Genomic DNA, 27,887 nt, shown 5'->3' on the forward strand with positions numbered 1-27,887 from the left:
GGGATGGAGGACATGAAACAGGGATGGAAGCGGGGATGGAGGTTAAAATCAAAACCCGTGCGGGGATGGAGGATAGAATTTTGAGACGGGGCAGGGGTGGAGACCTTGTCCCCCGCCCTTGGCCCAGTCCACTGCCATCCCTAACAGCCCCTTGAACCAACCCTTCTTTTTTTTTATGATGATGAGGAACCCGACTAAGAACGGTTGTCCCTAGACAGTAAACCTGAGTGAGTGCCCTAGCCCGCAAAGGACATCCAAAGCTATGATCACAGGAGCCTATCGCCTGCTGGCTTGGAAGAAAACGGGCATAGATGCCCCTTATGACAACCAAAGGAGGGTTGCCACTGGAACATCTTTACAGACAAAGCAGGCCATTAGAGGCCTAACAAAAAGATTTAGGTCGCAGTTGCATGCCTCATCATAAGGAGAAACAACAAAAACAAAACAGTGGTTATCTCATGAGATGGTAATTCCATAAGTATAATATATATTGCACAAGTTCCAACATAAACAAAATGTTTGCATTTTCCATGGATCCCCTATAGAGGATTTTTCCAGCCTTTACTCCCCGACATGCTTGCCCACTATTGCTCATACATCCACAATGTCATTTGGCATCTCTATGAATAAACTTATTAAGGATAGATTATGTATATGCATCCAAGGGATCTCTGTAAAAAACACTTACAGGTGGAGCATGATTCTGGTCTTGCTCTTTGGCATACAGTTCATGTGTTTGTGCTAGAGGACCTCGGTGCCAACAAAGGTGTCTTTAGCCTGCATAGATTTCCAAGAAAGCAAGGACGACCTGAGCACGAGGATTGTGAAATTTCAACCGAATTTGTTATGTAGGATATGAATTTGTCTACCTGATCAGTTCCTTGGGCTGAGGTTTGGCTGCATCAGAAGAGAATCCATTTGAAGACCGCCCGGGTTTCACAGCAGGCTTGATCAAGAATGTAACTAAAAGTTACACATTGTGCTTGTTCATATTCAAATTAGTTTATATATGACATTAAACCAAATGAATAAGCAGATGGTCAAGGACAGATAAATGCATGGTTGCATGTTTGACTATGTCACATGGACGCTTAGCATGTGTATCCTACGTCAAGATGACACAACACTCAGCCACACCAGGACAGTTCATGGACACACAATCAACAGTGTCATTGACTTTATCTATTTCCTTTCATGATCTTGATTACTTATTTTGTATTCACTTGCTTTCTTTTTCTTTTAAAATTTTTCATCAACTATATTACCTTTCAATTACAACTTAGTTTTATTATTTGATTGTTTTGAGTTATAGTGATTTAGAATTGTTATTCAATAGCTTGAACCTATGTCACCTTGGTACGGGTGCGGGTACTCAAAAAATGTGGGCACGGAGATATATATATATATATATATATCACATAAATACAAAATAAACTAAATATAATCTAAATATATATGTTATATCTAAAAGATATATTATATAATGAAAATATAAAGTTATAAACTGAAAATATAATTATAAATTATAAATTGAATACGGAGGGTAAAATGTGTGTCCAGGTGTCAACACAGGTACGGAGGGCAAAATGGAGTGTCCAGGTGCCATAGGCTTGAACTTGAAATTAACATGATAGTCGTATTTTGTTGCTTTCGATTAAGAATTATACGCGTGTTTGTGCATGTCTGTATCTGTCTATAAGTGTGTGAACTAGTGATTTAGACTTGCTGTTCAAGAGCTTGAACTTGAAATTGAGATGATATTCATGTTTTGTTGCTTTTGATTAAGAATTATACACGTGTGTTTGTGCATGTCTGTATCTATCTATATGTGTGTGCACTAGTGAATTAGAATTGTTGTTCAAGAGTTTGAACTTGAAATTGAGATGATATTCATGTTTTGTTGCTTTTGATTAAGAATTATACGTGTTTGTGCATGTCTGTATGTCTATGTGTGTGCACGCATATGGCCGTGCCTCCATGTCCTCATTTTTCAGAATTGTCTTGTCCGCGTTCTCACATTGTGTCCCATTCCCGCATCCTTATCCATGTTAGATAGATGCTTGAATCATAATGAGAATTATTTTGCATAGACAGGATAGGGTATGAAACAAAACCTCAAGCTCTTCTAAATCCCCACTTTGGAAGTAGTGAGCAGTTGTGCAGGAAGACGGGCTGCTATCAACTTCCTTTTCAGCCACCAACTTTGGCATCAAGGGCTCGGTTGTGATGCTTTGTGCATGTCTCACATCTGTTTTCTGCACATCTAATCCGAATTCTTCCAACTCCTCCTGCTCCACAGGGAAGGCTTGGAGTCCATTTGCTGAAGCTCCATCTGTTGGAATCAATATTATCTTTTCAATTGTGACTGCTTCAGATGAGCTTCCAACAGGTGGGCTGAATTTTTCGGTCCCCTCTGTACTTTGTTGATCATCAGGTGCGGCGACTGAAGTCCTAGGCATGCTAGAAGAGGTCCCAATGCCACTTTGAGTTGCTCTCCTCTTGCCTGAAGAAATAGCTACATAAGCACCTGCATCACCATCGACTACGGCTTCATGTGGTTTCTCTGTTTGACCCAGGCTGGTGCTTTTCCGCTTTCCGCTCACCTTGCCATCCACTCCAGCTGCTCTTGGAGGACGAGAAGGCCTAACACCACCATGAAAGACAAAAAGTGGTATGTTTCTTCTTTTAATATGAGATATTTGAATTTCCATGCCAGGTTTCCATAGAGTGTACATCGCCACAGACTGCTTGAAGTCATCAACAATTGGTCTTATATCAAACTGTTCACCTTCCTGTACAGGTACGCCTTGTTTTCGCTGCAGACCCATGAAGTAACAGCAGTGAAATGGTCTCAATTTGTCTGAAAAATCTCCTGGATGAGGGTGACACTGAAGCACACCGTATGTGTATCTCTCTATCTGAACCAACATAGAACAGCTCAACGGTGATGCAAGCATAGTGAAACGGGAGTAAATAAGCTGCAAAAGATTAGTCGATTAAAGCACCTTCAGTGTAAGCTGGCGAAGCCGAGATTCAATCCAGCCTTTCCATTTGCGCAGGTCATCATCATTTTCCGCTGTGATATCAATTTGAAGATAGTTCTTGTATACTTCAAAGAAGGGATAAGGCTCACACAGACTCTTCCAGTCTGCCTGACTGCCAGACTCCATTTCCTACAGATATATCAACAATATGTCTATTCCATAAAAGTCAAATTGGATTCAGAAATCAAAGTCACGCATGCATACAGAATCCAGAAGATCAAAGGTGCAACAAAGAAAATAAGAAGATATGAGGAAGCTAGACAAAGCTTAACATCTCCTGTGGTGGTTAACAAAAAAATGATACTAAAATTTGATCATAGTAACATAAATGGAGTTTTACAGCTAATACAAAAGACCTCCTGTGAACTCAATGAGAAACTTATGACTAATAATTTGTGAAAATTTCAGAATCCAAAAGAAAGGCATTGTTAGAAACTGAGAATAAACAAAATACCAGCACCTACCCTGTTCATTAATAAAATACGGTTCAGTTACATAATTTGCATGTTTGTGGTTTTCCCATCACATCACATGAAGCAATTGGGAGGCAACAACCCACCTCACAGATTTCCTTTCCTCGTTGGAACTCCTCAGTCATAACTCGCAGAGTACTTAGCGACACATTGTAGCTAGAATTCATGCATGGATAAGCAGGTGTAATTATTGGCATATGATGCAGTCTGTCTCGAGGGTTTTTCCTCGGGTCCCAGACTGGAAGTCCTAGAGGACCCTCCTCAATAGCACACAGCATGACTGGATTTGGCCAACGCCATTGAGTGTAAACTCGGAAAAAGCGAGACACCAGCATATTTGGCACAGCATTTGGGTACAGCTGGCAGATACGAGCAACAAGCAACGCCCAGTTTATACCTCCAAGGAAGCCGGAAACCTGGTTAAAATAGTGAATTTAGAAGTTCCAAACAACAGCAGATTAAGAAAAGTTCCATCTTTCATATTAAATGATCCTTACATTAGAATAAACACCACGACGCTTGGCCCAAAACCTCATGCACCGCAATGTCGTCCGGAGGTTCTGTCTTATATGACATGAATGTAATATTGGCAAATGCTAGTCACCAAGACATCTGAAGAGGGGTTGAAAGCATGCATATGATAGAGGGACGAGCACATATGACTTCTGGCACGTCCTCCACACCCTCCCCCAGAAAAAAAATTGCAAAAACAGCCATGTGAAGGGAAAGAGAACAAAAAATGAACCTGAATATTGGGAACCAATCGCAGAATCTGATCAGTAACCCTACACCCATTGAGACTACGAACAGTCTGTTCATCAGCATTCTGTAATACTGAATCTTGGGAAATATCCAAATCCTGCATCAAATGGCAGGAAGATGTTCAAAGTAGAAATTCTTGCAAATGAGCTATGTCACATGGGTGCGGGTGCGGGTGCGGGTGCGGGGGTGCGGCACTTTCAAAAACTTGGGTGTGGGGTACGGCAAATATATATATATATATATATATATATATATATATATATATATATATATATATATATATATATATATATATATATATATAATGTCCAAAAGTTGGACATAAATGACCCTGGATGCGTTGACCGCACCCAGGGTCAGGTTGACCGCACCGGGTGCCGCACCCGCGTTGCGTCGCGTCACGTCGACGTGGGTGCGGCACCCAGTTGGCCGAGTCCCTGTGACATAGCAAATGAGATAATAATGAATATTATAACAATCCCAGCACTATGACCTGTGGAAAAGATGGTAATAATTGTGATATTGCTACATAAACCACCATTCTTTCTGGCCTAGCCAACAAAAAATACTGTTCTCCAGCAAGCTAAAGGGTACAAACATTCTTTCTCTGCCAGTATTTGCATATATAGGAAAGTTCTGAAACTTGTCCCTCAACAGAGACTGTCAGAAGTTTCATCTGACAAATATCACCAAAAGAATGCATAAGCATCATGATGGTGCCAGTGGATAACGAGTCCTACAAGGATAAGAACCATCCTTGTAGAGAAAAAGTTCTAGACATTTTATTTGGAGACACTGGACATGATTCAGTAAAGCTCCGATAGAACCATAGTAAAATATTTGCACTATTTTGTAAATAGAGTAATTTTATTATGATATTTTTAATCTGATAGAATTCCAAATAATCACAAATTTCAATCACCTATTTTGAAATATCATGGTACTAATGAAAAAAAATTCAGCTTGAATACATTCAAGATGTAGATCCATAAAGGTTAAGATGGTAGTGGTGAAAAAAAAGCCAATGATCATAAGTTTTTGTTAGATATGTCTGTGCGTATGTGTGCACATGTGCACGTGCAAAATAGGGTTATGTTACCAAGACTGCTGAATTCTCTACAAAAACTTAAACAAAAAAATCACCCACCTAAAATTTGTATCATCATTAATCAATCTGTTTGATCCAGACGAAGCCCTTATCATCAAAGACTCCCAAAGAAAAAAGCATGTGATCCAGTGAGATATGAAACTTCTTTGGTAAAAGGTGTTAAAATATAGTTTGCGTATGGATCTGGATCCAGATCCATACGCATGGTATGTTAATTGAAAACACATGTTGTATATTACTCATTAATGGCATCCTTGTAATATCTCTGATATTACAAGGATAGTTGTATACCTGCTTTATACATATGAAGATTAGGGCTTGGAGGTCGAGCAATTTAGTGCCGCCCCAGCCGATTGTCTCTCTCTCTCTCTCTACTTTCCTGTGCAGGCTGAACCACAGAGTACGAAGTCTCATATGGTATCAAAACTCAGGGTTGCGGAATCCTGTTAGAGGCCAGTTCAGCGAGATTTGTAAAACCAGGTTTTGGCTCGTCTTCCCCTTTCTCATTCTTTCCTTTATTGAAACTCGTCCCCTTATTGAAACTCGTCTCCTACCCTTATTGAAACTCGGCTCTTCAATCTGTCTATTGCAACTCCCAATCTGTTGCAACTCCCAATCTCAAACAGGCTCTTCAATCTTCCCTTTTCTCATTCTCTCCTTTATTGAAACTCGTTGCCATATTGAAACTCAGCTCTTCAATCTGTCTATTGCAACTCCCAATCTGTTGCAACTCCCAATCTCAAAAATTTTTTTATTCTCCTCTCTGACTGCAGCCATAAACCTCTTAACGTCTGTCAGTTTTAATAAAACTGCAACTCGTCTCCCCATCTGTCACTTATTGCAACTCTCTTTTGTTTTCCACTTTTAACGTGTCAGTTTTTTTTATTATTATTCATTCTTTGATTCCAGAAATTCTTTGATTCCAGAAATTTTTTTTCCTTTATTGCTATTTAGTGTCCCCTGTGCAACGCCTACAGGCAGATTGTAACTGTTTACAATCTCGATTCTGTTTAAAAAAAAGGTTATTTCCAGATATCGGTCGCACAGGTACATGTCTTGTTGAAGTTCTCCTGATTGATTAAGTGATCTCAAGCCTGTTTGTTTCTTCCATTCGTTTTGTTTGCTTATTCATTGTCCCATTGATATGGATTACTCATCGTCATCCGGTCCCTCTGCAAATTTCTTGAGTCAGCTCGTTACAGAAAAACTTACTCATTCTAATTTTTTGACTTGGAAGAGGCAAATCCTTCCTTTTATACGGAGTCAGGATCTCGATGAACATCTGGATGGTTTAGTTCCTATACCACCACGACTTATTTTGCAGGAAACCAAGGATGAGAAGGGTGACACAATTACCATCTCTATTAAGAATCCAGAGTATACAGCTTGGAGGAAGCGGGATCAGTCTTTGATTGCTTATATTACGTCAACACTCTCTCAAGAAGTGTTGGTTACTCTTTCAGATGATTGCACTGCGGCGGATCTGTGGAGTAAGTTGTCCCAGACATATTCTCAGATATCAGAAGCCCGAGTTATGTACTTAAAAAATGAATTTCAAAGTTTGAAGAAAGGCTCCATGACAGTCATGGAATACATAGGCCACTTGAAGAGTATTACTGATCAATTAGCGGTTATTGGAAGTGTTATTGCAGATAAAGATAAAGTTCAACAACTTCTCAATGGATTGGGCCCTGATTTTGACATGCTTACCACAGCTTTATCATGCCTTCCACAGTTGCCCACTTTTGACGATCTTCAAGCGAAATTTCTCCATCATAAGATGATTATGAAACAAAGGGCAGAAGGAAATGAATCAGCTCGTCCTCATTCAGTTTTGGCCATGGACACTTCTGTAGGTTTTGGACGAGGGAATGGAGGGCATCAAGGAGGCAGAGGCCGCAAACGTTTTGGGCAGGAAGGACGTGGTATCTTGACTACACCTAATATTTAAGGGGTTTTTAGTACAGGGAATCAGAGGAGAGTGCCCACTTGTTTCTTATGTAACAAAAGAGGACATGTGAAAGCTGATTGTTGGTTTAATCTACAAAACAGAGGAAAAATAAACAAAATTGAGAATAAATCAGCTACCACTGTGGACACAAAAGTGCCATCCACAGATGTGCAACAACTTTTGTTATCAGCATTGTCACAGATGACAATCAAGCAAAATGAACAAGGCGAATGGTATGTTGCTTCAGGTGCCGCCACACATGTTACGGGTAATGCGGGTAAGTTATCTCACTTATTGCCTTATTTTGAAAAAGGTAGTATAGTGACGGGAGATGGAACTTATCACTCCATTAGTCATACTCGCAGTGCACATATCCCTATGTCAAAGTCCTCACTTCACTTGTCCAATGTACTTCTTGCTCCCAATATTAAAAAGAACATTGTTTCTGTAGCTAAACTTGTTGACGTTATGAATTCTTCCGTCGAATTTACTCTCTCTTCTGTTTATATTAAGGATCTACGAACGAAGGAGACGTTCGCTAAGGGGGAGCGACAAGGAAACATGTACGTCTTCAAGGAGATTCTTTCAGTGTCTTCGTCTTCAGTCCCAGTTCTCCAGTTGAAGTCGTCCAAGCATTCTTCAGTGTCTTCACCTTCAGAATCTTTGTTTTTCCCTTCATTGAAAGTTTTTAACTCATCTCATTGTAATAAGTCAGATATTTGGCATAGTCGTTTGGGACATTGTAGTCGGGGTTTCGTTGAAAATCTTGTATTTGATGGTCTCCTTCCAGAGTCTAGTTTATGTTCATTTTTTGGTAATGATAATAAATGTTCTTCATGCGAACTCTGCAAAAGTCATGTTCTTCATTTTCATGTTATAAATAAAAGAGCTTCAAAGCCATTTGAGATTATTTGTTCTAATGTTTGGGGACCCGCACCTATTCCTTCTCTTTCTGGCAGTCGTTACTATGTTATCTTTATTGATTCTTATTCCCGTTATACTTGGATATATTTCTTAAAACACAAGCATGAAGTTTTTCAAATATTTCGGGAATTCCATTCGATGGTCAAAACAAAGTTTGCTTGTGATATTGTGCATTTACAATGTGATGGTGGAGGAGAGTATTCATCGAACGAGTTTATTGCCTTTCTTCGAGATAAAGGAATAAGTCGACAGGTTTCTTGCCCTCATACTCCTCAACAAAATGGGGTTGCAGAGAGGAAACACACGCATATTGTCGAGAGCGCGATGAGCATGTTACATGATAGCAATGTGCCTGTTAGTCTCTGGACAGAAGTTTTTCACACATCTGTTCATATCATAAATCGTCTTCCTATGGCACTTTTGGATCGGAAATCTCCCTATTATACTTTATTCGGGCAAAATCCCTCTTACGATGAGCTGCGTGTTTTTGGTTGTGTATGTTATATACATGTTAATTCATCTCTGCGAAATAAGTTTCAGGACAAGGCTGTCAAGTGCAAATTTGTTGGGTATGTAGATGAATACAAAGGTTATCGATGCTATGATTCTACTACAAAACGTATTAGGACCTCCAGAAATGTTGTTTTTGACGAACAAAATTTTCAGGTCAATGACTCTGCAGCGTTGTCATCTCGAGAATTAGAAGTATATGATCCATGGATGAGCGCAGATCTTTTTGCTAATACAGGAGAAACATGTCAGACAAATTGTCCTTCCTTCGGCTTGAGTAGGGAGTTGAATGACTCACAGATACATGTTGAATTCTCTTCAGTTGAGTCTCCAGTTGAGTCACCCCTAGTAGAACGCTTCTCTGGGCAGATATACACTAGACGGGACAAAAATACAGAGCCGAGGAATGTGAAAAGCATCGCCAATGATCCGGCTCAAAGGTCGTCATGCATTAAGCATCCTATTCAACGATGGGTGAGTTATGAGACCTTCTCCCTTGATTTCCAGTTTTTATGTCTCAGCTCATAAAACAGGATGAACCAACTTATTTTAATCAAGCTCTTCAATCCCGTCATTGGACTGAAGCTATGAATGAAGAAATGGAAGCTCTTCATGAATGCCAGACTTGGGAAAATAGTCCCTCGGCCAGAAGGAAAGAATGTAGTTGGCTCAAAATGGGTTTATAAAACAAAGTATAAGCCTGAAGGAAGCATTGACAGATATAAGGCACGACTTGTTGCTCGAGGATTCACACAACAATATGGTGAAGACTACGATGAAACTTTTAGTCCGGTAGTCAAAATGGGTACTATTCGTGTCATCATATCCCTAGCAGTCGATCGAGGTTGGAGCCTTAGCCAGATGGATGTTAAAAATGCATTTTTGCATGGAACTTTAAAGGAAGAAGTGTATATGGAGTAACCTCCTGGTTATGCCGAGAAGGATCCTACTGCCTGGGTGTGCAAACTAAGAAAATCTCTGTATGGGTTGAAACAGGCGTCCTGTTCCTGGTTTGAAAGTTTCTCTATGTAAATTCAGAGTTATGGTTTTAGAAGATGCTCTCTGGATCACTCACTCTTTATTTACCAAAAGGCAGACATTGTTATACTTCTTATATATGTTGATGACATTGTGATCACTGGGAGTTCAGATAATCATGTGCAAGACGTGAAGCTGTTTTTAATGAAAACTTTCAAGATGAAAGATTTAGAGGAGTTGAGGTACTTTCTTGGTGTGGAAGTTGACAGACAACAAGACACATTGACACTCATGCAACAAAAATACACTCTTGACCTTTTGGAAAGAGCCGGGATGAAGAATTGCAAACCAGTCAGTACTCCTAGTGTATTACATCAAAGGCTGAGCTCTGAAGATGGTCATCTTTGTGTCAATCCTACAACGTATAGAAGTCTCGTGGGGATGTTACAGTACTTGACCTTTACCAGACCTGATATAGTTTATGTTGTCAATCAGGTATCCCAGTTTATGCATGCTCCAACGGAGGGTCATATGGAAGCTGTGAAGCGCATTCTACGCTATTTAAAAGGAACTATAGGAGACGGACTTGTTTATCGCAAGAACGATAATCTGCATAGAGGACATGAACTCATCACTTATATAGACGCAGATTGGGCAGGGGATCCACATGAGAGACGATCTGTCTCTGGATATTGTGTATATATTGGACACAATTTAGTGTCCTAGAGCAGCAGAAAAAAAAAAGGCAGTGGCACGATCGAGTACAGAGGCTGAATACAGATCGATGGCTGCAGGCACGGCAAAAGCCACATGGATTAGACACTTATTGAGTGATCTTAGGGAGACAATTATTCGATCTTCTCTTCTATGTGACAATCAAAGCGCAATAAACATTGCATGTAATCCTATCCAGCATAGCAGAACGAAGCACATTGAGATTGATCAACATTTCATACGGCAGAAAGTCGAGATGAAGGAGATAGAACTACGTCATGTTCAAACAGAAGATCAAGTGGCAGACTTGTTTACCAAGGGGTTAACAGGACGTCAATTTTGGCTATTGAAGAGCAAGTTGTATATGCTCCAAAATCACGTACAACTTGAGGGAGGGTGTTAAAATATAGTTTGCATATGGATCTGGATCCAGATCCATACGCATGGTATGTTAATTGAAAACACATGTTGTATATTACTCATTAATGGCATCCTTGTAATATCTCTGATATTACAAGGATAGTTGTATACCTGCTTTATACATATGAAGATTAGGGCTTGGAGGTCGAGCAATTTAGTGCCGCCCCAGCCGATTTTCTTTCTCTCTCTCTCTCTCTCTCTCTCTCTCTCTCTCTCTCTCTCTCTCTCTCTCTCTCTCTCTCTCTCTCTCTCTCTCTCTACTTTCCTGTGCAGGCTGAACCACAGACTACGAAGTCTCATAAAAGGTTGCCTAACTTTTGTCATACCAAGCCTATCAATCATCATTTTTTAACTTCCAAAGCCTTCATAATTGCTGGGTCAAGGAGTCTTAAGCCTTCTGAATATCTTCATCAAAGTTAATTGACATGGTCAAAGAACTGATGACATAATCATTTGACACGATAATACTTTTTTCTTCATGTTAGTCTGATATATTACTAGCCTATCCTCCCCTCAAAAACCAAAGAAAAGAAAACTGACCTGACCTTGAGGGAAAATTTATATATCATGTGAAGATATTCACATACTAGTGATAAAATGAGACAAAGTTGTACTGCATCACCGAAAATACTGATAATAATATTCAATCATAACCCATAGAAAGTATACAAGTCCATTTGTACTATCAGTCACACATATAGGTTGTTTAGAGTATAACAGATACAGCATTCCAGTCACCGAGCAGCACTTCTAGACTGCATACATAAATGTCCCAAAAGAAAGGAACTGTAGCATGTAGCAAATTACTTAAACATTGTGAGATTATGGCACTTCATCAGACATGCAATTTTTTTTACTAAGCTCATTACCATATTCTGATAAGAAAATTCTGAATAAGACAAAATATATTGAGAAAAATCATAAAGTACATATAAAATATTTATTTCATATCATCCACATGTCAAACTAATGTTAAATAAATGCACCAAAAGACAAATACTTACCTCGGGAATGACCCAAAGAGAAAGCTTTGCATAAAGAAGATCAATAGAGACCCTATTAAATTTGAACTTCATTACAGGGACATGAGCATCAGGTACAGGGTGAAGCTCAGTCACCTCTGGCATTTCTGCCAGCATAGTGTGAAGCTCCACGAAGAAGTCCTCCTAGAAGAAATTCATAAAACCATTGTAGTTCAACCAATAAAGCTCTAACACCCATGAATACATTACGGGCAACAATATTGCAGTCAAATGCTCTTACTTCTCGTGTAGCATGTCTTGGGCCAACACATAGTGTATCTATATCAGCTCCTGGGCCATGTACCTAAAGAGGAATTTCACATTGAGACTCCACCAAATATGGTCAAAGAACTTCAAGGTAAGGAAAAACTTCCACCAGCCAACCGAGAGTGTAGATTCATTAGAAAGCAATCAAATAATAACTTTTTATTTAAAATAAACAAATAAGAGATGTCATTGCAATAGTAGTATCCTTAACTGTAATAACCACGATTTTTTTAAAAACTTATGAGATTTGGGCCTGGGATCCAAGTCGCAGATCCGGGACCCATAAAGGGGTCTTTATATATATATTTATCTCGTAAAACATATATGTACTTACATAAGTGCAAAAATTTTAATTAGGCGAATTATTTAAGAGATAACTACGCATATATTGTATATATGGGCTTGGGATCCACATTTCGGATCCAATACCCAGATAGGATCCATATGGATATAGGTAAAATACCCTATATATTCGTATACAAGATTAAATATATATAAAAACATATATTATATGAGTAATTTTAGGGGATCCACGACTGGATCCATACCAAGTGGGAGGCAAGGGTCCAAAGTTGCGGTCGGGTTTGGATCCCGAGCCGCAGGTCGCAGACCCGGACCCGGCCCTCTCGTTAAAAAAAAAAGGGAAACCCTTAGATCCGGGTCGGACCGGATCCGTAACCCGGTAGGGTTTTTAAACCCGATATCGGGTTGCCGTTTTCAAAAGGGGGAAAGAAAGGCAAGAATCGTGCCCTAGGCACGATTCCTGCAATACCAGAAGGGAGGCAGGGGGAACGGCAGGCGTAACCGAAACCCCGCGCCTCTCGGCAAGAGGGGGGGGGGGGGGGGGGGGGTCGACGATAAAAGGGAAGTGGAAGAGGGGGTCTCACCCTCTTCCCTCGTCTCTCTCTCTCTCTCCCTCTCTCGTGTGGGCGTGCAGCGGAGGGCTGAAGGTCGCCCGAAAGGCTGCAGCCACCAGCAGTCACCGCAGGCTACGGCAGCCCCCCCTTCTCCTGTCCTTTCCCTTGGGTGCGACAACCACCGACGCCAGCCCTAGCTGTTGTTCCCAGCCACCAGGGCCACCATCGCCAACCTCCAGCGAGCACCCTGTCACGGCAGTGAGAGGAGCATCGCCAGCCGGCTCTGCTTTGCGTTCCCAGCCTCCGATCGCCGGAAAAACTTAAAAAGGTATGGGTTTTCCTCTTGATTTCGAGTGAGAAAGAGGGTGCAAATTTGTTTTCCATGGAATAGTTTAGGGAAATCATTAAAGAGAAGCAGATTTGGGGGTTTGAGGCCCCGGAAACCCCAAATCGACAGATTTGTGAGATTTGATGCTATGGGATTTTATTGGTACCTGTTTGGGTGGGTTTGAGTTCTCTAGTGTCGGTTTTATATAAGGAGGCTATTGAAATCAGTTTTGGGGCTGATAAGCTTGTTTAGCAAAAGTTTTCTCCAGGACCGATAGTCTAGTAATCTGATTTTCAGTTTTCTGTGGTATCGAGTTGCATATGTTTGAGATTGTGTGGCTGGTTTTAGCATTGTTATAGCATAAGTGGTGCTATTACTGTGTTTTGTGACTATGTGCTACACTTGGTTGAGGCACCTTTCGTTTCATGTATGCTTCTTGATATCGGCTGTTTATACCTGTACTACAAAAAAAATCTCTGTTGTGTGCACAATTTGTTATATGTTTTCTATTATGTTGGGAGGCCTTTCATGATGTGTGATGGAGAAACCTTTCCAAATTTTGGTTTGCTGGGGCGGAGGAGTTTGAGGTGTCTATTGTTTGCTTATGAGAATTGGTAACTTGCCCTCAGCATAGTGGGTTGCTATCTGGAGTGCTTTAGTCCATCGTACATAAAATACCTTGATAAGTACAGAGAACATATACCTCAGTTGAATAGTAACTAAAAGTTCATGACTCCACTATGCATTTGAGATTTAGGAAAAAAAAATGATAACACTCAAAAAGATAATGTGCATTAACCCAATAATCAGTTTATTTTTGTGCATGTTGCATGCCATCTTCTGGCCACATAACAGCATGATTGAATTAGTCTTGGTGTTCCCTGACACAAGATGATGCAGCATGATCTGTAATATTCACTAGGTGTTGGAGATCAAAGCAGACTTTGGCACTTTTTCTTCATGAGTTAATGGCAAATCCACTTAACTATCCATTTGAGATGCACAACAGATACATCATGTAACACCTCTTCTAGTAAGACCAGACCAGAAGACCTTAAAAGAAGTGTCCTGGAAATTTTTTTGTGTTTCATGGGTTTGTTTATTCTATTAACAGATTTTCTTTTCACAAACTGTTGGAGTCTGTCTCTAATGGCTAACAGCAGCTGCCTCTAACATATTCAACTTTCGAAATACCTAATGATGCTTCGATTGAAGTGGTTTTCATGAGGAGTTTCAGTGCTTCACTCATTTCTGGAAATTTCAGGGAATATTACTAGAAATATAAAGGTGTTCATGTATATTTACCAATGACTTGCTATGCCCATACATCATATTTACAAAGGAAAACCTCACTTATAGGTATTATCCACTACAAGTCAAGCACCAACTCTTATATAGGTATTTGAGATTCTTTGCATGACATGTCATTAAGGAATTGGTATGGGTGCATGAATAAAATGTTACACGAAAAAAAAAAAAGTAAGAAATCATTTATCTATCTCTATCAGAGTTCACCAGCCTGATCTGAACCCCCAACCGAGTCGGGGCTGAACACTAGCCAACATGGTTGGCTAGGCTTGGTAAGAAAAAAAAAATTATTACATGTATACTTTAACACCTAGTGTTCTTTTGATTCTAGAGCTAGATCTTTAAAATTGCAAGTTAAATTTCCAGATTTAGTTATATGCATGTATGGTAATTTTAATACATGTTATGAATGAGATTTGTTCATATGCTTTTATTTGATCGGACATGCCTAAGTATTATGCTATCGAAAAATTTGTTTAAGTGCAGATACATACATGAAATCGATGTGTGTATAGCATGTACAATACTGCTTGATTGTCCACATGTACTTATGAATCATAAATGAATGCATGTGTATGAAATGATTTCATGTACATGAATAGTGAACTCATGCACATGCATAAATATATTATTGTTTCATGCACATTTTTAAATTTTGTCGTACATATGCATTGAAAAGGCGGGTAGAAAATAATGGATAGAGGCATGTGATTGATGATTTTTGCTTATGAGTACATCGATGGTCAAATGGATCATCAGGAGGCTGGGTGAGCCTCGAGAACAAGTTGTTCTATGTTTTAGTAGTTTTAATGCATTGCAACAAATCCAATGTAATATTATTGTTTTACCGCACTGTTCTATGTTGTCATGGGTTGTGGTCCCGTGAAAAGCTTAGCATGCTGATGTGCAAGATTATGTTATTAATTCTGCATGTAAATTGCAAATGTAAAAGAGATGAATTAATAACCAGATAAAAGAAAGTAAAGAACAGTGTAATTCACTTTCTCCTTGATGTCTCTGCTTTAGCGTGAGAATCTTGGATGTTGCGGTTTGGGGAAAACCGTGAGGATACAAAAACTCCGTGTGCATTGTTGCCCCTGAACCCGATATTGAGATTCTTCTCCTGGCCACGGTTTTAGGGAGAGTCCGTCACTTTTCCTGGGGGTGGTGTGTTTTGACACAGCTGTTGTTGTTTTGGTATACCAATAAAGTGGCGCCAGTGGATGCTGTTTTTCATGGTGTCCCCGACTTTGGATGTTGTTTTCCAAGGTTCCGATGGATGGTGTTGTTTCCTGATATCGGTCGAGGGCTAAGTTTGGAACCCGGTAATAAAATACAAATTGTGTGTGAAGTTACCCCGGGAACCCTACTTGACCTCAGGGATTGTACCCGTTTGGTGTATCCACGGGCCACGGTAATTAAAAAGAGGAACTTAAAGATGGGTGCATTTAATAGGGCATGCATATGGAAAGATGGAACATAAATGAAAGATAATAAGGGTTCATGCATCACACATAAATCATGCATATTCTTGCTATGCATTAGTTCATGCAAGTTTACCTATTCACTTGGTTGATCTCTTTTGCATTCAAATACCCTTATTGATTAAATTATAATCACTGTTACTTACTTAGTGTTCCCTCATGCTTAATGTTTATTTTATTTTGCATGAATGGTTAATTGCCTTATAATTTGGTTATGATTGTATCCTTCTAAAATATTACATGGATCTTATTTATGCTCTTTTCTTATTTGATTCATTAGGGAAACCTGTACGCAGAATTCTTCGGATTTCTGACCCTCTTCTTTTATTGGTTTTTCCCAGACACAGGTGATCAGTGAAATCGACTCGCTTCTGAGGGGACACGAGGGTCACATTTGTTTCAGACGGCTTCACTTACGGAGAGAGTGGCTCTACTTTTGTTTTCTTTTAGTTCTTCTTGTTTCTTGCAATTTGTTATTTCACTTTTGACATTGAATATGACTCTTATTGATTTATTAATAAAAGAGTTCAGTTAGTTGGTTATGAATGATAAATGTAAGTTGGTTTGTGGTGTGTGGTTATCCAACTAAAATTGGAACTGTAGGAAAGTTTTCCACAACTATAAAAAAAATAAAAAATATTCCACATTTTCAAAGGGTATGAGTTGGGGTCGTTACATTAACATTCAAGAGGAAAATAGTTATGTTAAAATCGAATAAATGGCTGAATTACGGAAAAAAGGTCCAGGAGAATGAACGGTCACTTATTTATCACAAACAAGTGTTGGTATTAGTTGTAGTCATAAATCCCAGCTTTACAGCCATCCCATCTACATATAAACATGAAAAGAATGTCCAATTTTTTTCTGAAAAGAGAAAAATTATTTGGCTATGTATGAATTGTTAAAATGTAAATTGTAATACATATATATTATTTAATATTATTATTATATTTTTTTTCTTTTACTATTTTCCTTTATTTTCTTTTTTAGCATCTAGTTCAATAGGAACTATATATTTGATCCAGTCAAGTTCCTGTTGGAACTTGACTGTGCAAATAGCTGTTGGACTGTAGTCCAACAGCTATAATAAGAGCCGTTGGACTAGAGTCCGTCTCTTTTGGAGAGCTCAACTCTCTCTTCCACTTTTTTGTATATATAGGGGTGAACCCCTTCAATGTAAATTACAATGCTTCTTAAATATTTTGTGCATGAATAAAGTATTATTTATTTTTCAAGTGTTCTTCCTTTTATACATTTTCAAGGGTCATGCTTGTAGTGTCTCCAATAGACACTTGTTTGTGAGTTATTCGTGCATTTGTTGAAGACCACCATTTCATTACATGGTATCAGAGCTACAGAATACTTAGATCTTGAAGTGCTTCTGCCTTGATTTCCGTGCCACATTTACAAAAAGTGTTTCATCGACTTGTTCTTGGCTCAAGAAGATTTGTTTGAAGAAATGCGGACTTGTGCTACAAAAAATTTGGTTTTGTATCCTCTCTCTTATTCCCTTGTCTAGTCTCTTTCTTTTCTTTTCTTTTCTTTTCTCTCACTCTCCTCCTATCTATTCCTCTCTTACCCTTGTAAAAGATGGATGACAATGATAAGATCACCATCATTCCTATGAAGCTAAATGATACTAACTATGTAATTTTGGTTTCGATTACGAAGCACCACATTTGGGGAAAAGGTTTATGGGATATAGTGGATGGTTTCGATTCGGAACCTAAACTATCTCTTACCAAGAAAGAGGGTGATAAAGAGGTTCCTCTAATGGAGGAAGAGAAGAGTAAGGTGTTAGCCACTTATGAAAAGAAATGGAAAGAGTGGAGGATAGGACATGCAAAAATTATGTCATGGCTCATCAATAGCGTAGACATTAAAAAATGCTCTAGTCTAGCTAAGTTTGAGCATGCCGATAAGGTTTGGGAATACCTCAAAAATATGTATTCCCTTAAAGATATTGCACATATGTGTAATTTACAAGACAAAGTTCGGACAATGACTCAAAAAGATAAAATTATTCGAGAATATTACAATGAGTTGTCCGAACTTTGGAAAGAGTTGGCTCTTCTTGAGCCCAAATGGCATTGTGCCGAAGATATCGAGCTTCACCAAAAGCAACTCGATATGAAACATTTCTATCAATTTGTGAATGGTCTAAAGCCGGAGTTTGAATCCACTAAATCGGCCATTTCACATCGTGGAAAAATTTCTTCTATTGTTGATACTATAGAAGAGCTCACTATGGAGGAAAATAGACTTAGAAAAAGTACTCCAAAAGTTGATGATGACTCAGTTTTAGTTGTGTCTAGACCAGAGTTACCGAAAGTGACTAGGCTCATGGGAAAGTGTGCTTCCCCGAAGCGCGTTTCGAAAGCGCGAAACGTCGCGCTTCCGAAACGTGCAGGGAATCGCGCTTTTTTTTGGGAAGCATGTTTCCCTTTTATGGGAAGCGCGCTTTTCATTTATGAGAAGCACGCTTCCCCCCACGCTTCCCCATTTTTTCACTTTTTTGTAATTTTATTTTTTTCGCTTCCCCCTCGCTTCCGGTTTGCTTCCTAGGTCGCTTCCGGTTCGCTTCCGAGACGGTTCGTAATTTTCTTCTAAGTCATCCCACGCTTCCCGCTTCCTAAGATTTTGAAAGTGCCTCGCTTCCCGCTCTCGCTTCCTCGACTGGTAACTTTGGTCTAGACCGGGGAATCATACTCGTACTTACAAGCCGCCTCATTTTGGAAGGCAAAACGGTGACTTTGATAAAAGAAGTCATTTGTCATCATTGTCATGAATCGGGGGGGCACTATAGGCCTCAATGTCCAAAGTTAAAAAGAAGAGAAGAAAAAAGAGTTGCATCTGTTAAATCTGAGTCAAAAGATCAAGATGCACCTGTATCTATGACCCAACTGATGAAAATCCTTCAACCTCTTCTCAAAGGGGTATCCTCCTCAACTGGAGCGGCAGTTGCATCTTTCTCCGATTCAGGTAACTTTCCTTGGCTTTTAGGTTCTGGTGCTTTTTTTCACATGACCCCAAATGTTAATAGTCTATCCGAATGTCTTAAAAATAACTCAAGTGTGTCAAAGGTTTTTTCAGCCGATGGCACATCTCTTGAAATTAAAAGGAAAAGGATGTTTTAAAAATCTTCAAAATCCAAAAAAAAATTTATCCCAGAAGTTATATATATCCCAAAACTTAATTTGAATCTCTTATCTGTCTTGTAAATATCTGACTATGGATGTAATATATCCTTCTCTTATCATGGTTGTTAAGTACAGGATCGCCAGTCAGGGAAGTTGATTGGGGAAGGCCATAGAGAAGGAGGACTCTATTAAATGGACTTTTTGGAATTACCCAAGAATGCATTTGTTATAATGTTCAGAAATTAGAATTGGATTTATGGTACAAAAGACTTGGCCATCCTCATATGTCTAAAATTCAATATTTTTCAAGTTTGGAAAAATTTTGTAATTCTGAAATTTTTTTTTTAAAGACTGCATTCTTGGCAAAATGAAAATGTTACAATTTCTTAGTAGAACTTTTGTTTCTTCACGACCACTTGAGTTAATACATTCGAATGTTTGGGGCCCCACACCAGTTATTTCCAAAGGTGGTTATACATATTATGTCATTTTTGTTAATGACTTTTCTAGACATACTTGAATTTATTTTCTTAAACATAAATCTGAAGTCTTTGCTAACTTCCAAATATTTCATAAAATGGTTAAAAATAAGTTTCAAAATGATATTTATGTTTTTCGCACTGATTCGGGGAGAGAGTTTATGTCCAAAGAATTCAAAGACAATCTTAATTTACATGGTATTACGCATCAAAGATCATGTCCACTCACTCCACAGCAGAATGGCCTAGCCGAACGTAAACATCGGCACATTATGGAAACTACTAGGACCTTGCTAATTGCAAATCAAGTTCCAAAAAGTTTTTGGGTTGAAGCGATCCTAACTGCCACCTACCTCATCAATAGGATGCCATCTTCCTCATTAAAGAATACAACTCCAATAGAAAAACTTGTTAATTTAACTCCAGATTATTCTAGATTAAGAGTCTTTGGATGCAAATGCTATGTTTTCACCAACAAAAATGATAAACTCTATCCACGTGCAATCCCATGTGCCTTTTTTAGGATATGCTAATAATAAAAAAGGCTCAAGGTGTTTCGATTTTCAAAATGACAAATTATATGTATCAAGAAATGTATCTTTTTTTTTTTTTAAAAAAAAGCTTCTTTGAATTTGAAAAATCCAAGGATGTCACTGAATACTCGTTTTTAATTGATCCAACTTCAAAATCCAATGAATGTGATTTTGGATGTGACCTTGACAATGATCAAAGTCCTATTATTGTTGAAAATGATGACAATGAAGAGCAAATCCATAGGGATGTTGGTCTACAATATTCAAGATGTAGAGAGCAAAAATCTTTCATGTGAATTACAAAAATACTCCAAAGTTCCACCCAGAAGAATGTCTAGAATCTCTAGACCTCCTGAAAAATTTGTGCCTTACGAATCTTTTTCACCCACATATAGGGCAGTCATTACATTAATACAATCATATGTTTAACCATCATCTTATTCTCAAGCCAAAAATCATATAGAATGGATAAAAGTCATGAAAAAAGAATTGGATGCACTAGAAAAAGCCAACACTTGAACGATCCAAGATATCCCTCCAGGTAAGAAACCTATAGGCTGTAGGTGGGTATATAAAGTCAAAACCAAAAGTGAGGGGACCCTGGAAAGGTACAAGGCCCGTTTAGTGGCAAAAGGATATGCCCAAGAGTATTGCATCGATTATGAAGAAACATTTGCTCTTATGGCCCGTATGACCACTGTTAAAACTTTAATAGCTTTGGTCTCCTTTAGAACGTGGCCTATCTTTCAATTGGATGTCCAAAATGCTTTCCTGAATGGGAATCTCGTTGAAGAAGTATACATAGAAGCCCAACTTGGTATTAGTATCCCTAAGGATAAAGTTCTTCGTCTAGAAAAAAGCTTTTATGGTCTTAAACAGGCTCCAAAAGCTCGGTATGACCGATTTAGTCATGTTATGCTTGATATTGGTTTTCAACCTTATTTAACTAACACTGCTTTGTTTGTTAAGAAATCTAATGTAGGCATTATTATTATTCTTCTCTATGTGGATGATATGTTCATCACCGGAGGCGACAAACAGGGAGTTGCAAATATCAAATCTCTTCTTAAAACTCACTTTAAAATGACTGACTTAGGTTTATTAAGATATTTTTTAGGCATTGAAGTCGCTTATTCCCCTCGGGGGTATTTGATATCTCAATCTAAATTTGCTCTTGATATTGTTTCCAGGTCTAGAATTACAGATATAAGAAAGTGGACACTCAAGAAGTTGTCAATATTAAAATGAAAATTGATGATGGAGACCTTCTTTATGATCCTACACCTTACAGATAGCTTATTGGAACTCTTTCTTATCTTTTCATTACTAGGCCAGATATAGCTCATGTGGTTCATACAGTCAGTCAGTTTCAGCATGCTCCCACCTCTGTGCATATGGGAGCAGTTTTGTGTATTATTAGAAACTTAAAACCCTCTCTTTCACGAGGACTCTTCTGGACTTCTTCTTCATTAAATTTAATTGCATATACTAATGCTGACTGGGGAGGTGATCCCAATAATAAGCACTCAACTACTGCTTTTTGCGTGTTCTTAGGTGAAGCCTTAATTTCGTGGAGGTGCAAGAAGCAGCAGAAGATATCTCTTTCCTCTATCGAAGCTGAATACAGAGCCATGGCAACCACCACTATAGAGGTTGTTTGGCTCAGACGATTGCTAGCGGATATGGGAGCTAAAGCAACGCAAGCTTCAAAGATGCGTTGTGACAACAAAAGTGCGCGATCTACGTTGCAAGCAACCGGACATTCCATGAGCGCACTAAACACATTGAGATGGACTGTCACTATGTCAGAGAGAAATACTTACATGGAACCATTGATTTGTCATATGTTACATCAAAATATCAATTAGCAGACTTCTTCACCAAGCCTCTTGCTGCTCCCAGATTTCACTTCCTCTTAGACAAACTTTCGCTCAATGTACCGTAAGTTTGAGGGAGAGTGTTAAAATGTAAATTGTAAAACATATATATTATTTAATACTATTATTATATTTTTCTTTTTATTATGTTCTTTTTCTATTTTCCTTTATTTTCTTTTTTAGCATTTAATTCAATAGGAACTAGATATTTGATCCAATCAAGTTTCAAGCAAATAGTTGTTGGACTGTAGTCCAACAGCTATAATAAGAGATGTTGGACTCTAGTCCAACAGCTATAATAAGAGTCGTTGGAGTAGAGTCCAACGTCTCTTTTGGAGAGCACAAAATGAGCTCTCCTCTCTCTTCCACTTTTTTGTATATATAGGGGTGAACCCCTTCAATGTAAATTACAATGCTTCTTAAGCATTTTGTGCATGAATAAAGTATTATTTATTTTTCAAGTGTTCTTCCTTTTATACCCTTTCAAGGGTCATGCTTGTAGTGTCTCTAATAGACACTTGTTTGTGAGTTATTCGTGCAATTGTTGAAGACCACCATTTTACATGAATGACCAAAATTTTGGTCAACTCTAGACTAAACAATTCGAACGTGATTCAGAGGTCACAAGTCTATTCAGAAATATTTCCTTCTCGCTTCTGAAATGATTTCCGGTTTCGCTTCTAAGTTGTTTCGCGCTTCCCGCTTCCTAAAATTTTGGAAATGCCTCACTTCCCGCTTCTCGTTTCTCCCTTCCTACTCCCGCTTCTGTGATTGGCAACTCTGGTTTTAGGTCTAAATGGGGAACTGCCTCATTAATTTGACATAGAGAAGTAGGAGCTAAAAATCAGTCCCATATCATGGAAACATACTCTTTCTAAATCTAGAACGAAGGCCTTTACTAAATTTACTAGCAATTAAAAAAACCCAAAGTTGAAATATTTCATCTAGTTATTTTCCGAAGACAAAGTCCCTTACAACTTGTAATTAGTTGCAAACAGGTAAAGACAGTCTCCAATTGATAAGGACATAAGGTTATTATCCCCTATTGCTGATTACTACCTTCGCCTCAAAAGCTGTTGTGTGTCCAAGAACAAGAGGGATTTGGTTATTTCCAATTACCGGCATCATTTCTATTGGAGAAGTTGATATTTTATACAGTGTCTTTTGACGTCTTTAGGTTTATGTTGTATTATTATAGTGTAAGGGACATTTTTGTACCACAGAAAATACTCTAAATGTATATATATATATATATGAGAAGGGGGATGGTCCACCCCTTGTCCTACCCTTCAAAATCTGTATCTTAGATATGTTTTTTTGGCAAAACTGACCGTATAGATGTGATCTCTATAATTGGAAACTGTTAAAATGTATATATATATATATATTGGGCTATGTAATTTGGGTATTTGATCAAGGGTATTTTGGTCATTTTATACATATAATAGGTGTTGTCCATTAGGGACAGTTTTGGGTTTTTGTTCTTTATTTTCTTTTTTGTAAATTACCCCTTTTTGTTTAGGGGCTCTATGATCAATATGATCATAGAGCTGTTGGGGCTCTCCAACGGTCATAAATATGACCGTTAGAGAGCTCCTAACATCTATATTGGGAGTTTCCCAATACCCTCTTTTGCATATAAAGGGGTTGTTAGCCCCTTCTTGTGTTAATGCTTGTTCTAAGCATATTGAAATATATATTTGTTTTTATATTGGTGTTCTTCCTCTCTTTTCAGAGGTTTATGTGTTAGCCCCTTTATGGCTTTTGTGTATTTGGCCCATAAGTGGCATTTGTGTTTGTGTGTGTCCAAATGTAGCCTATTTTGGCATTGTGGTAGTGCACTTATTGTTTCATTACAAAAACATATGATTAAACTACTCTTGGATCAAAGTTTTTGATGTATAGGTAAGATTTTATAACAGAGAAAATTTCAGAGATTTCAAAACCGTTGACTTTTTAATCCTTATAAAATCCTATCTACACATCAAAAAAGTTTGAACCAAGAGTCTATTCAGATGTTTTCAGCCATGGAGATCACATCCATATGGTCAGATTTGCCAAAGAACATATCTAACATGCAAATTTTGAAGGAGAGGACAAGGGGTGGGCTCTCTCTCTCTCACTTTATATATATATATATATATATATATATATATATATATATATATATATATATATATATGCTGGGGCGTGACCTAAGAGACACTTGACCCATTGTTTCCCATCCTCTCTATCTCTCTTGCTTCTATTTTCCTCCTCTCCCCACTTGTGGACTGCAGGGCATGAATCTCAAGGTGACTTTTTCACAATTTCCAGCACCATCTTGGTGTCGGCAAAGCTAAAAACAAGTGTATGGCTAATATTATTACCAAATAGAACCACCAATGTGTGTTTGTGGTAATCATGGCACTGGAATAGAAATAAGGATAGCTAGAATAGAGGTATAATCATGTGTCTTTGCATGCATGTGCATATTTTTAAATGTATTCAGATATCCTATTATTGAACATTTATGCACATTGCTCATACAATTACTGGATTGTGGAAAATCTTGTGATTTCTTTCTGTATGATGATAATAAATGCTTATGTTATTAGCTATATCGTGGACACCTATTGTATTAGCTACCAATACACCATGTGAAATTCATTCTGCCAATTTATACACATAATTTGGAAGACTAACAAAATTTATCAGCATAATGAAGCCAGAATAGTGGAGTAAATTAACAAAAAAATAAAAAACAAAAAAAACATAACTAGAGAGAAAGAGTTCTTCTGAGTTCAACCTGTTAATTTTCATTTTTAATTAGAATAGTTACTCAATACTCATCAGTTGGAGATAATAAAGGCAGGAGCTAAAATTCAATCTCATATTAAAGAATGAAAATAAAGACACTCAAAATACCTATTTAAACAAATGACAGTTTCTAGTCTATCTAGTGCTCCAAATATCTAGTTAAACTAGCAGTTGTCAATCTAAGTCAAAAGACAATGGAATATGCTCGTGTTAACTTACACTAAGACTTCTTTCTACCTTAGCAACAAGGTTGCTATCAAGTAGATTGGAACTTAACTAATTTGAAATATTTCCAGAGTTGCTTGATTGCACTCTCGTAAGTATGATAGCATGATTTTCTCCACTGTCAGCTGCAAAGTTCGGAGTCTATGCTCAAAAGCATGCAGTAATAGTTATTTAGGAGAATCCTACTATTATTCCCATGATTTGAAGATTTTCCCTAATTGAATCAGACTTAGAGTCCATTATAAACTCAAAATTTAGCTTATTCGGCCAACACTCACAGCTGAAATCGTACAAAGATACGACTAATCTGAGACCATACAAACCTAGGATGCACAACAGGAATTGATTGTCTGCCAAGAGGTTATGGGTACAAGACCAACTTGGACAAACTATGCTGATAAGCATTAAGCAAAGTAAAACTCAGCGATCATGCACTGCAATCAGTTGGGCCAAGAAAGTCTTATCAAAACAGTGGTATGAAGAGCTGGGATAAGTAGGGATCAGATGAGTGAAGCAAATTCTGATGTAGTTGGCAAAGTAGAAGAGACGAGTCAACCAAACTAATGGCCAAGTTTGGGAAGGACATGTCCAAGCCAACTGTACAACTGAGTTTGAAATTACCCAAAACTCCTAAGAATGAGTTGAATCAGAGACAGATAAGCAGTTCCTAAATTGTCAAACCGAGACTTAAATTTTGCATTCCAAGATGGAAGCGAGCTATAGAACTGTTTATCAACTTTCCTGTACACTAAACAAGTATGCAGGATTAAGCTAATTTAATTTCACTCAACAAACATCTAACATTATGCTACTTTACAGCGAGTATGAGATAGGAAACTCCATAGAACCCACAAGAAGCAGGCAACCAAAAGTTTTCTCTGTACAAAAGATTTTCTATATGATTTCAGTTTCTAGAAACAACATGCTTCATAAGAAATTATTACCATTTTAAATTTCAAAAAGAACCAATTAAGTTTGATTTTCTTATATTATTGGGTAATTTTAGCTATATCTTTTCAGATAAAGGTTTATATTAACCTCATATGCACACATAAAAACTTCACCAAAAACAAAAAACCTTGAACATAGAATATGCAATTGGAACGCCACAAGGGCATTTTGCTTGATGAATTCTACATAATGTTTCACTACACCTTTCAGAATCAGTAGCAAAGTCAAAACCTGCAAAAATGGTGCATAATTCATCCGTGGATAAGTCAAACACCAAGATTTTAAATACTCCTAAAATATGCCAGAAAAGATGAGTATTCATACCCCAAGACGATAAGAACCAAAAGTGAATATCTTAGCATTTGCTTCGTGCACAAGCTGCTCATTGAATCCTTTAGCCCGGCTAATCTTTTTAATCCATATCTTCACTATCTGATAAGTCACAGATTGCTCATATTCAGAAATTATTCAAATTCCCACAGATGCATTCTTTTACAAAAATCCATATTACATTACACGAAACTAAAGAGCCCCCAACTGCATTTGTCCAAAAAAGCTTTAAAAAAATGAAAATTGTGAAATGTCAGCTGCACCTGATCTAATCTGCCAAGTACTTCTTCCCTAGAAACTGACTCTTCTTGACTTTCATACAATCCAGAAGCTGCAAGAAACTGAATGCCCCAAATACTTGCTTTTATCAGACTTTTGCAGTCATCACAGTGCATAATCAAGACAAACTACAATGTAGTTGTTAATGGAAACAGTCCTCATGATATCAGATGTTCAAGTACGTTTGCATACAAATTACACTGAATTTCTCTTCTATGTGACATACTGACCTTCTCGAGATCGTGCGTCCTAATGAGGTCGAGCTCAGTTGGCCCGCCCAATGAAATTGGCTCTGTTACTCCAAGATATTGCCCATTATTTTGAGTAGCGAGTCCGGCGCTTGCCATAAGACCGAAAACTAACCAAATTCACATATAGTCTGACATATATACCCCAATTTTCTCCAAGATGAACACCCCAAACCTCAATTCTCAACACATGCCCACTTCTAATTTATGAATAAAGATCACAGAGATGCCGGAAATGGCAGTAGACTTTCAAATATGACCAATTATCATCAAAGTATCAAAATAAAAGATAAACAAACATCCATTCTGCACTATCAAATGAAGAGGTAATAACAAAAAATCATGAAAAAAACAAGATTGAAATAAAGTACACTAGAAGCCCATAAGGGATTACAGTCGCTTCGATTAAGACAACAAAGTACAACTCAGACCCTAACAACGAAGGATGATCACATCGACCACCACCGAAAAGCCCCTCACACGCAAAGCCACAAGTTCCCTTCTCGAAGATGGCAGCCGGAAAACCGCTTTTGGCCGCCACCCACTTCGAATTTTCGCCGGAAAACCAACCGATCGGTCCAGGAAACCGTGACCAGGCCAGAAAACAAGTGCCGCAAGTGACCACTGAACGAAATTCAAAAGGAAAATAATGGTTTTCCCGTCAGAGGGGAAGGGGAGAGGGGATCCTAGATTGGTGTATCGGGGATTAGAGGGGGAGACCCTCCGAATGTGGAAGCGATTGACATGGAGATAGAATCGTCAAAATACGGTAGGAATAACCCCAGGTACCATAGGGTTTCTTCCGCGAGGCTGGTTTCTTCCGGACTTCCATATGATTTTGGTTTGCATATATATATATATATATATATATATATA

General features: G+C 38.2%; 1 protein-coding gene across 1 annotated transcript; it reads right to left on the reverse strand.

Moving 5' to 3' along the window:
- Positions 1 to 475: 475 nt before the first annotated feature.
- LOC149834096 (nuclear poly(A) polymerase 1-like) lies at positions 476 to 27,833 on the reverse strand. Its single transcript, XM_090011210.1, has 12 exons — positions 26,994 to 27,833; positions 26,748 to 26,825; positions 26,479 to 26,586; positions 12,148 to 12,210; positions 11,889 to 12,050; positions 4,263 to 4,376; positions 4,015 to 4,077; positions 3,604 to 3,933; positions 3,006 to 3,173; positions 2,115 to 2,918; positions 870 to 946; positions 476 to 777 (listed from the first exon to the last, which is right to left on the reverse strand). Exons 1-12 carry the CDS (start codon positions 27,108 to 27,110, stop codon positions 729 to 731), a joined length of 2,133 nt encoding a protein of 710 aa, XP_089867336.1. The 5' UTR covers positions 27,111 to 27,833; the 3' UTR covers positions 476 to 728.
- Positions 27,834 to 27,887: the final 54 nt, after the last annotated feature.

The sequence above is a fragment of the Nuphar pumila genome, chromosome 6 (genome assembly GCF_984573655.1).
Source record: "Nuphar pumila chromosome 6, dmNupPumi1.hap1.1, whole genome shotgun sequence".
NCBI lineage: Eukaryota > Viridiplantae > Streptophyta > Magnoliopsida > Nymphaeales > Nymphaeaceae > Nuphar > Nuphar pumila.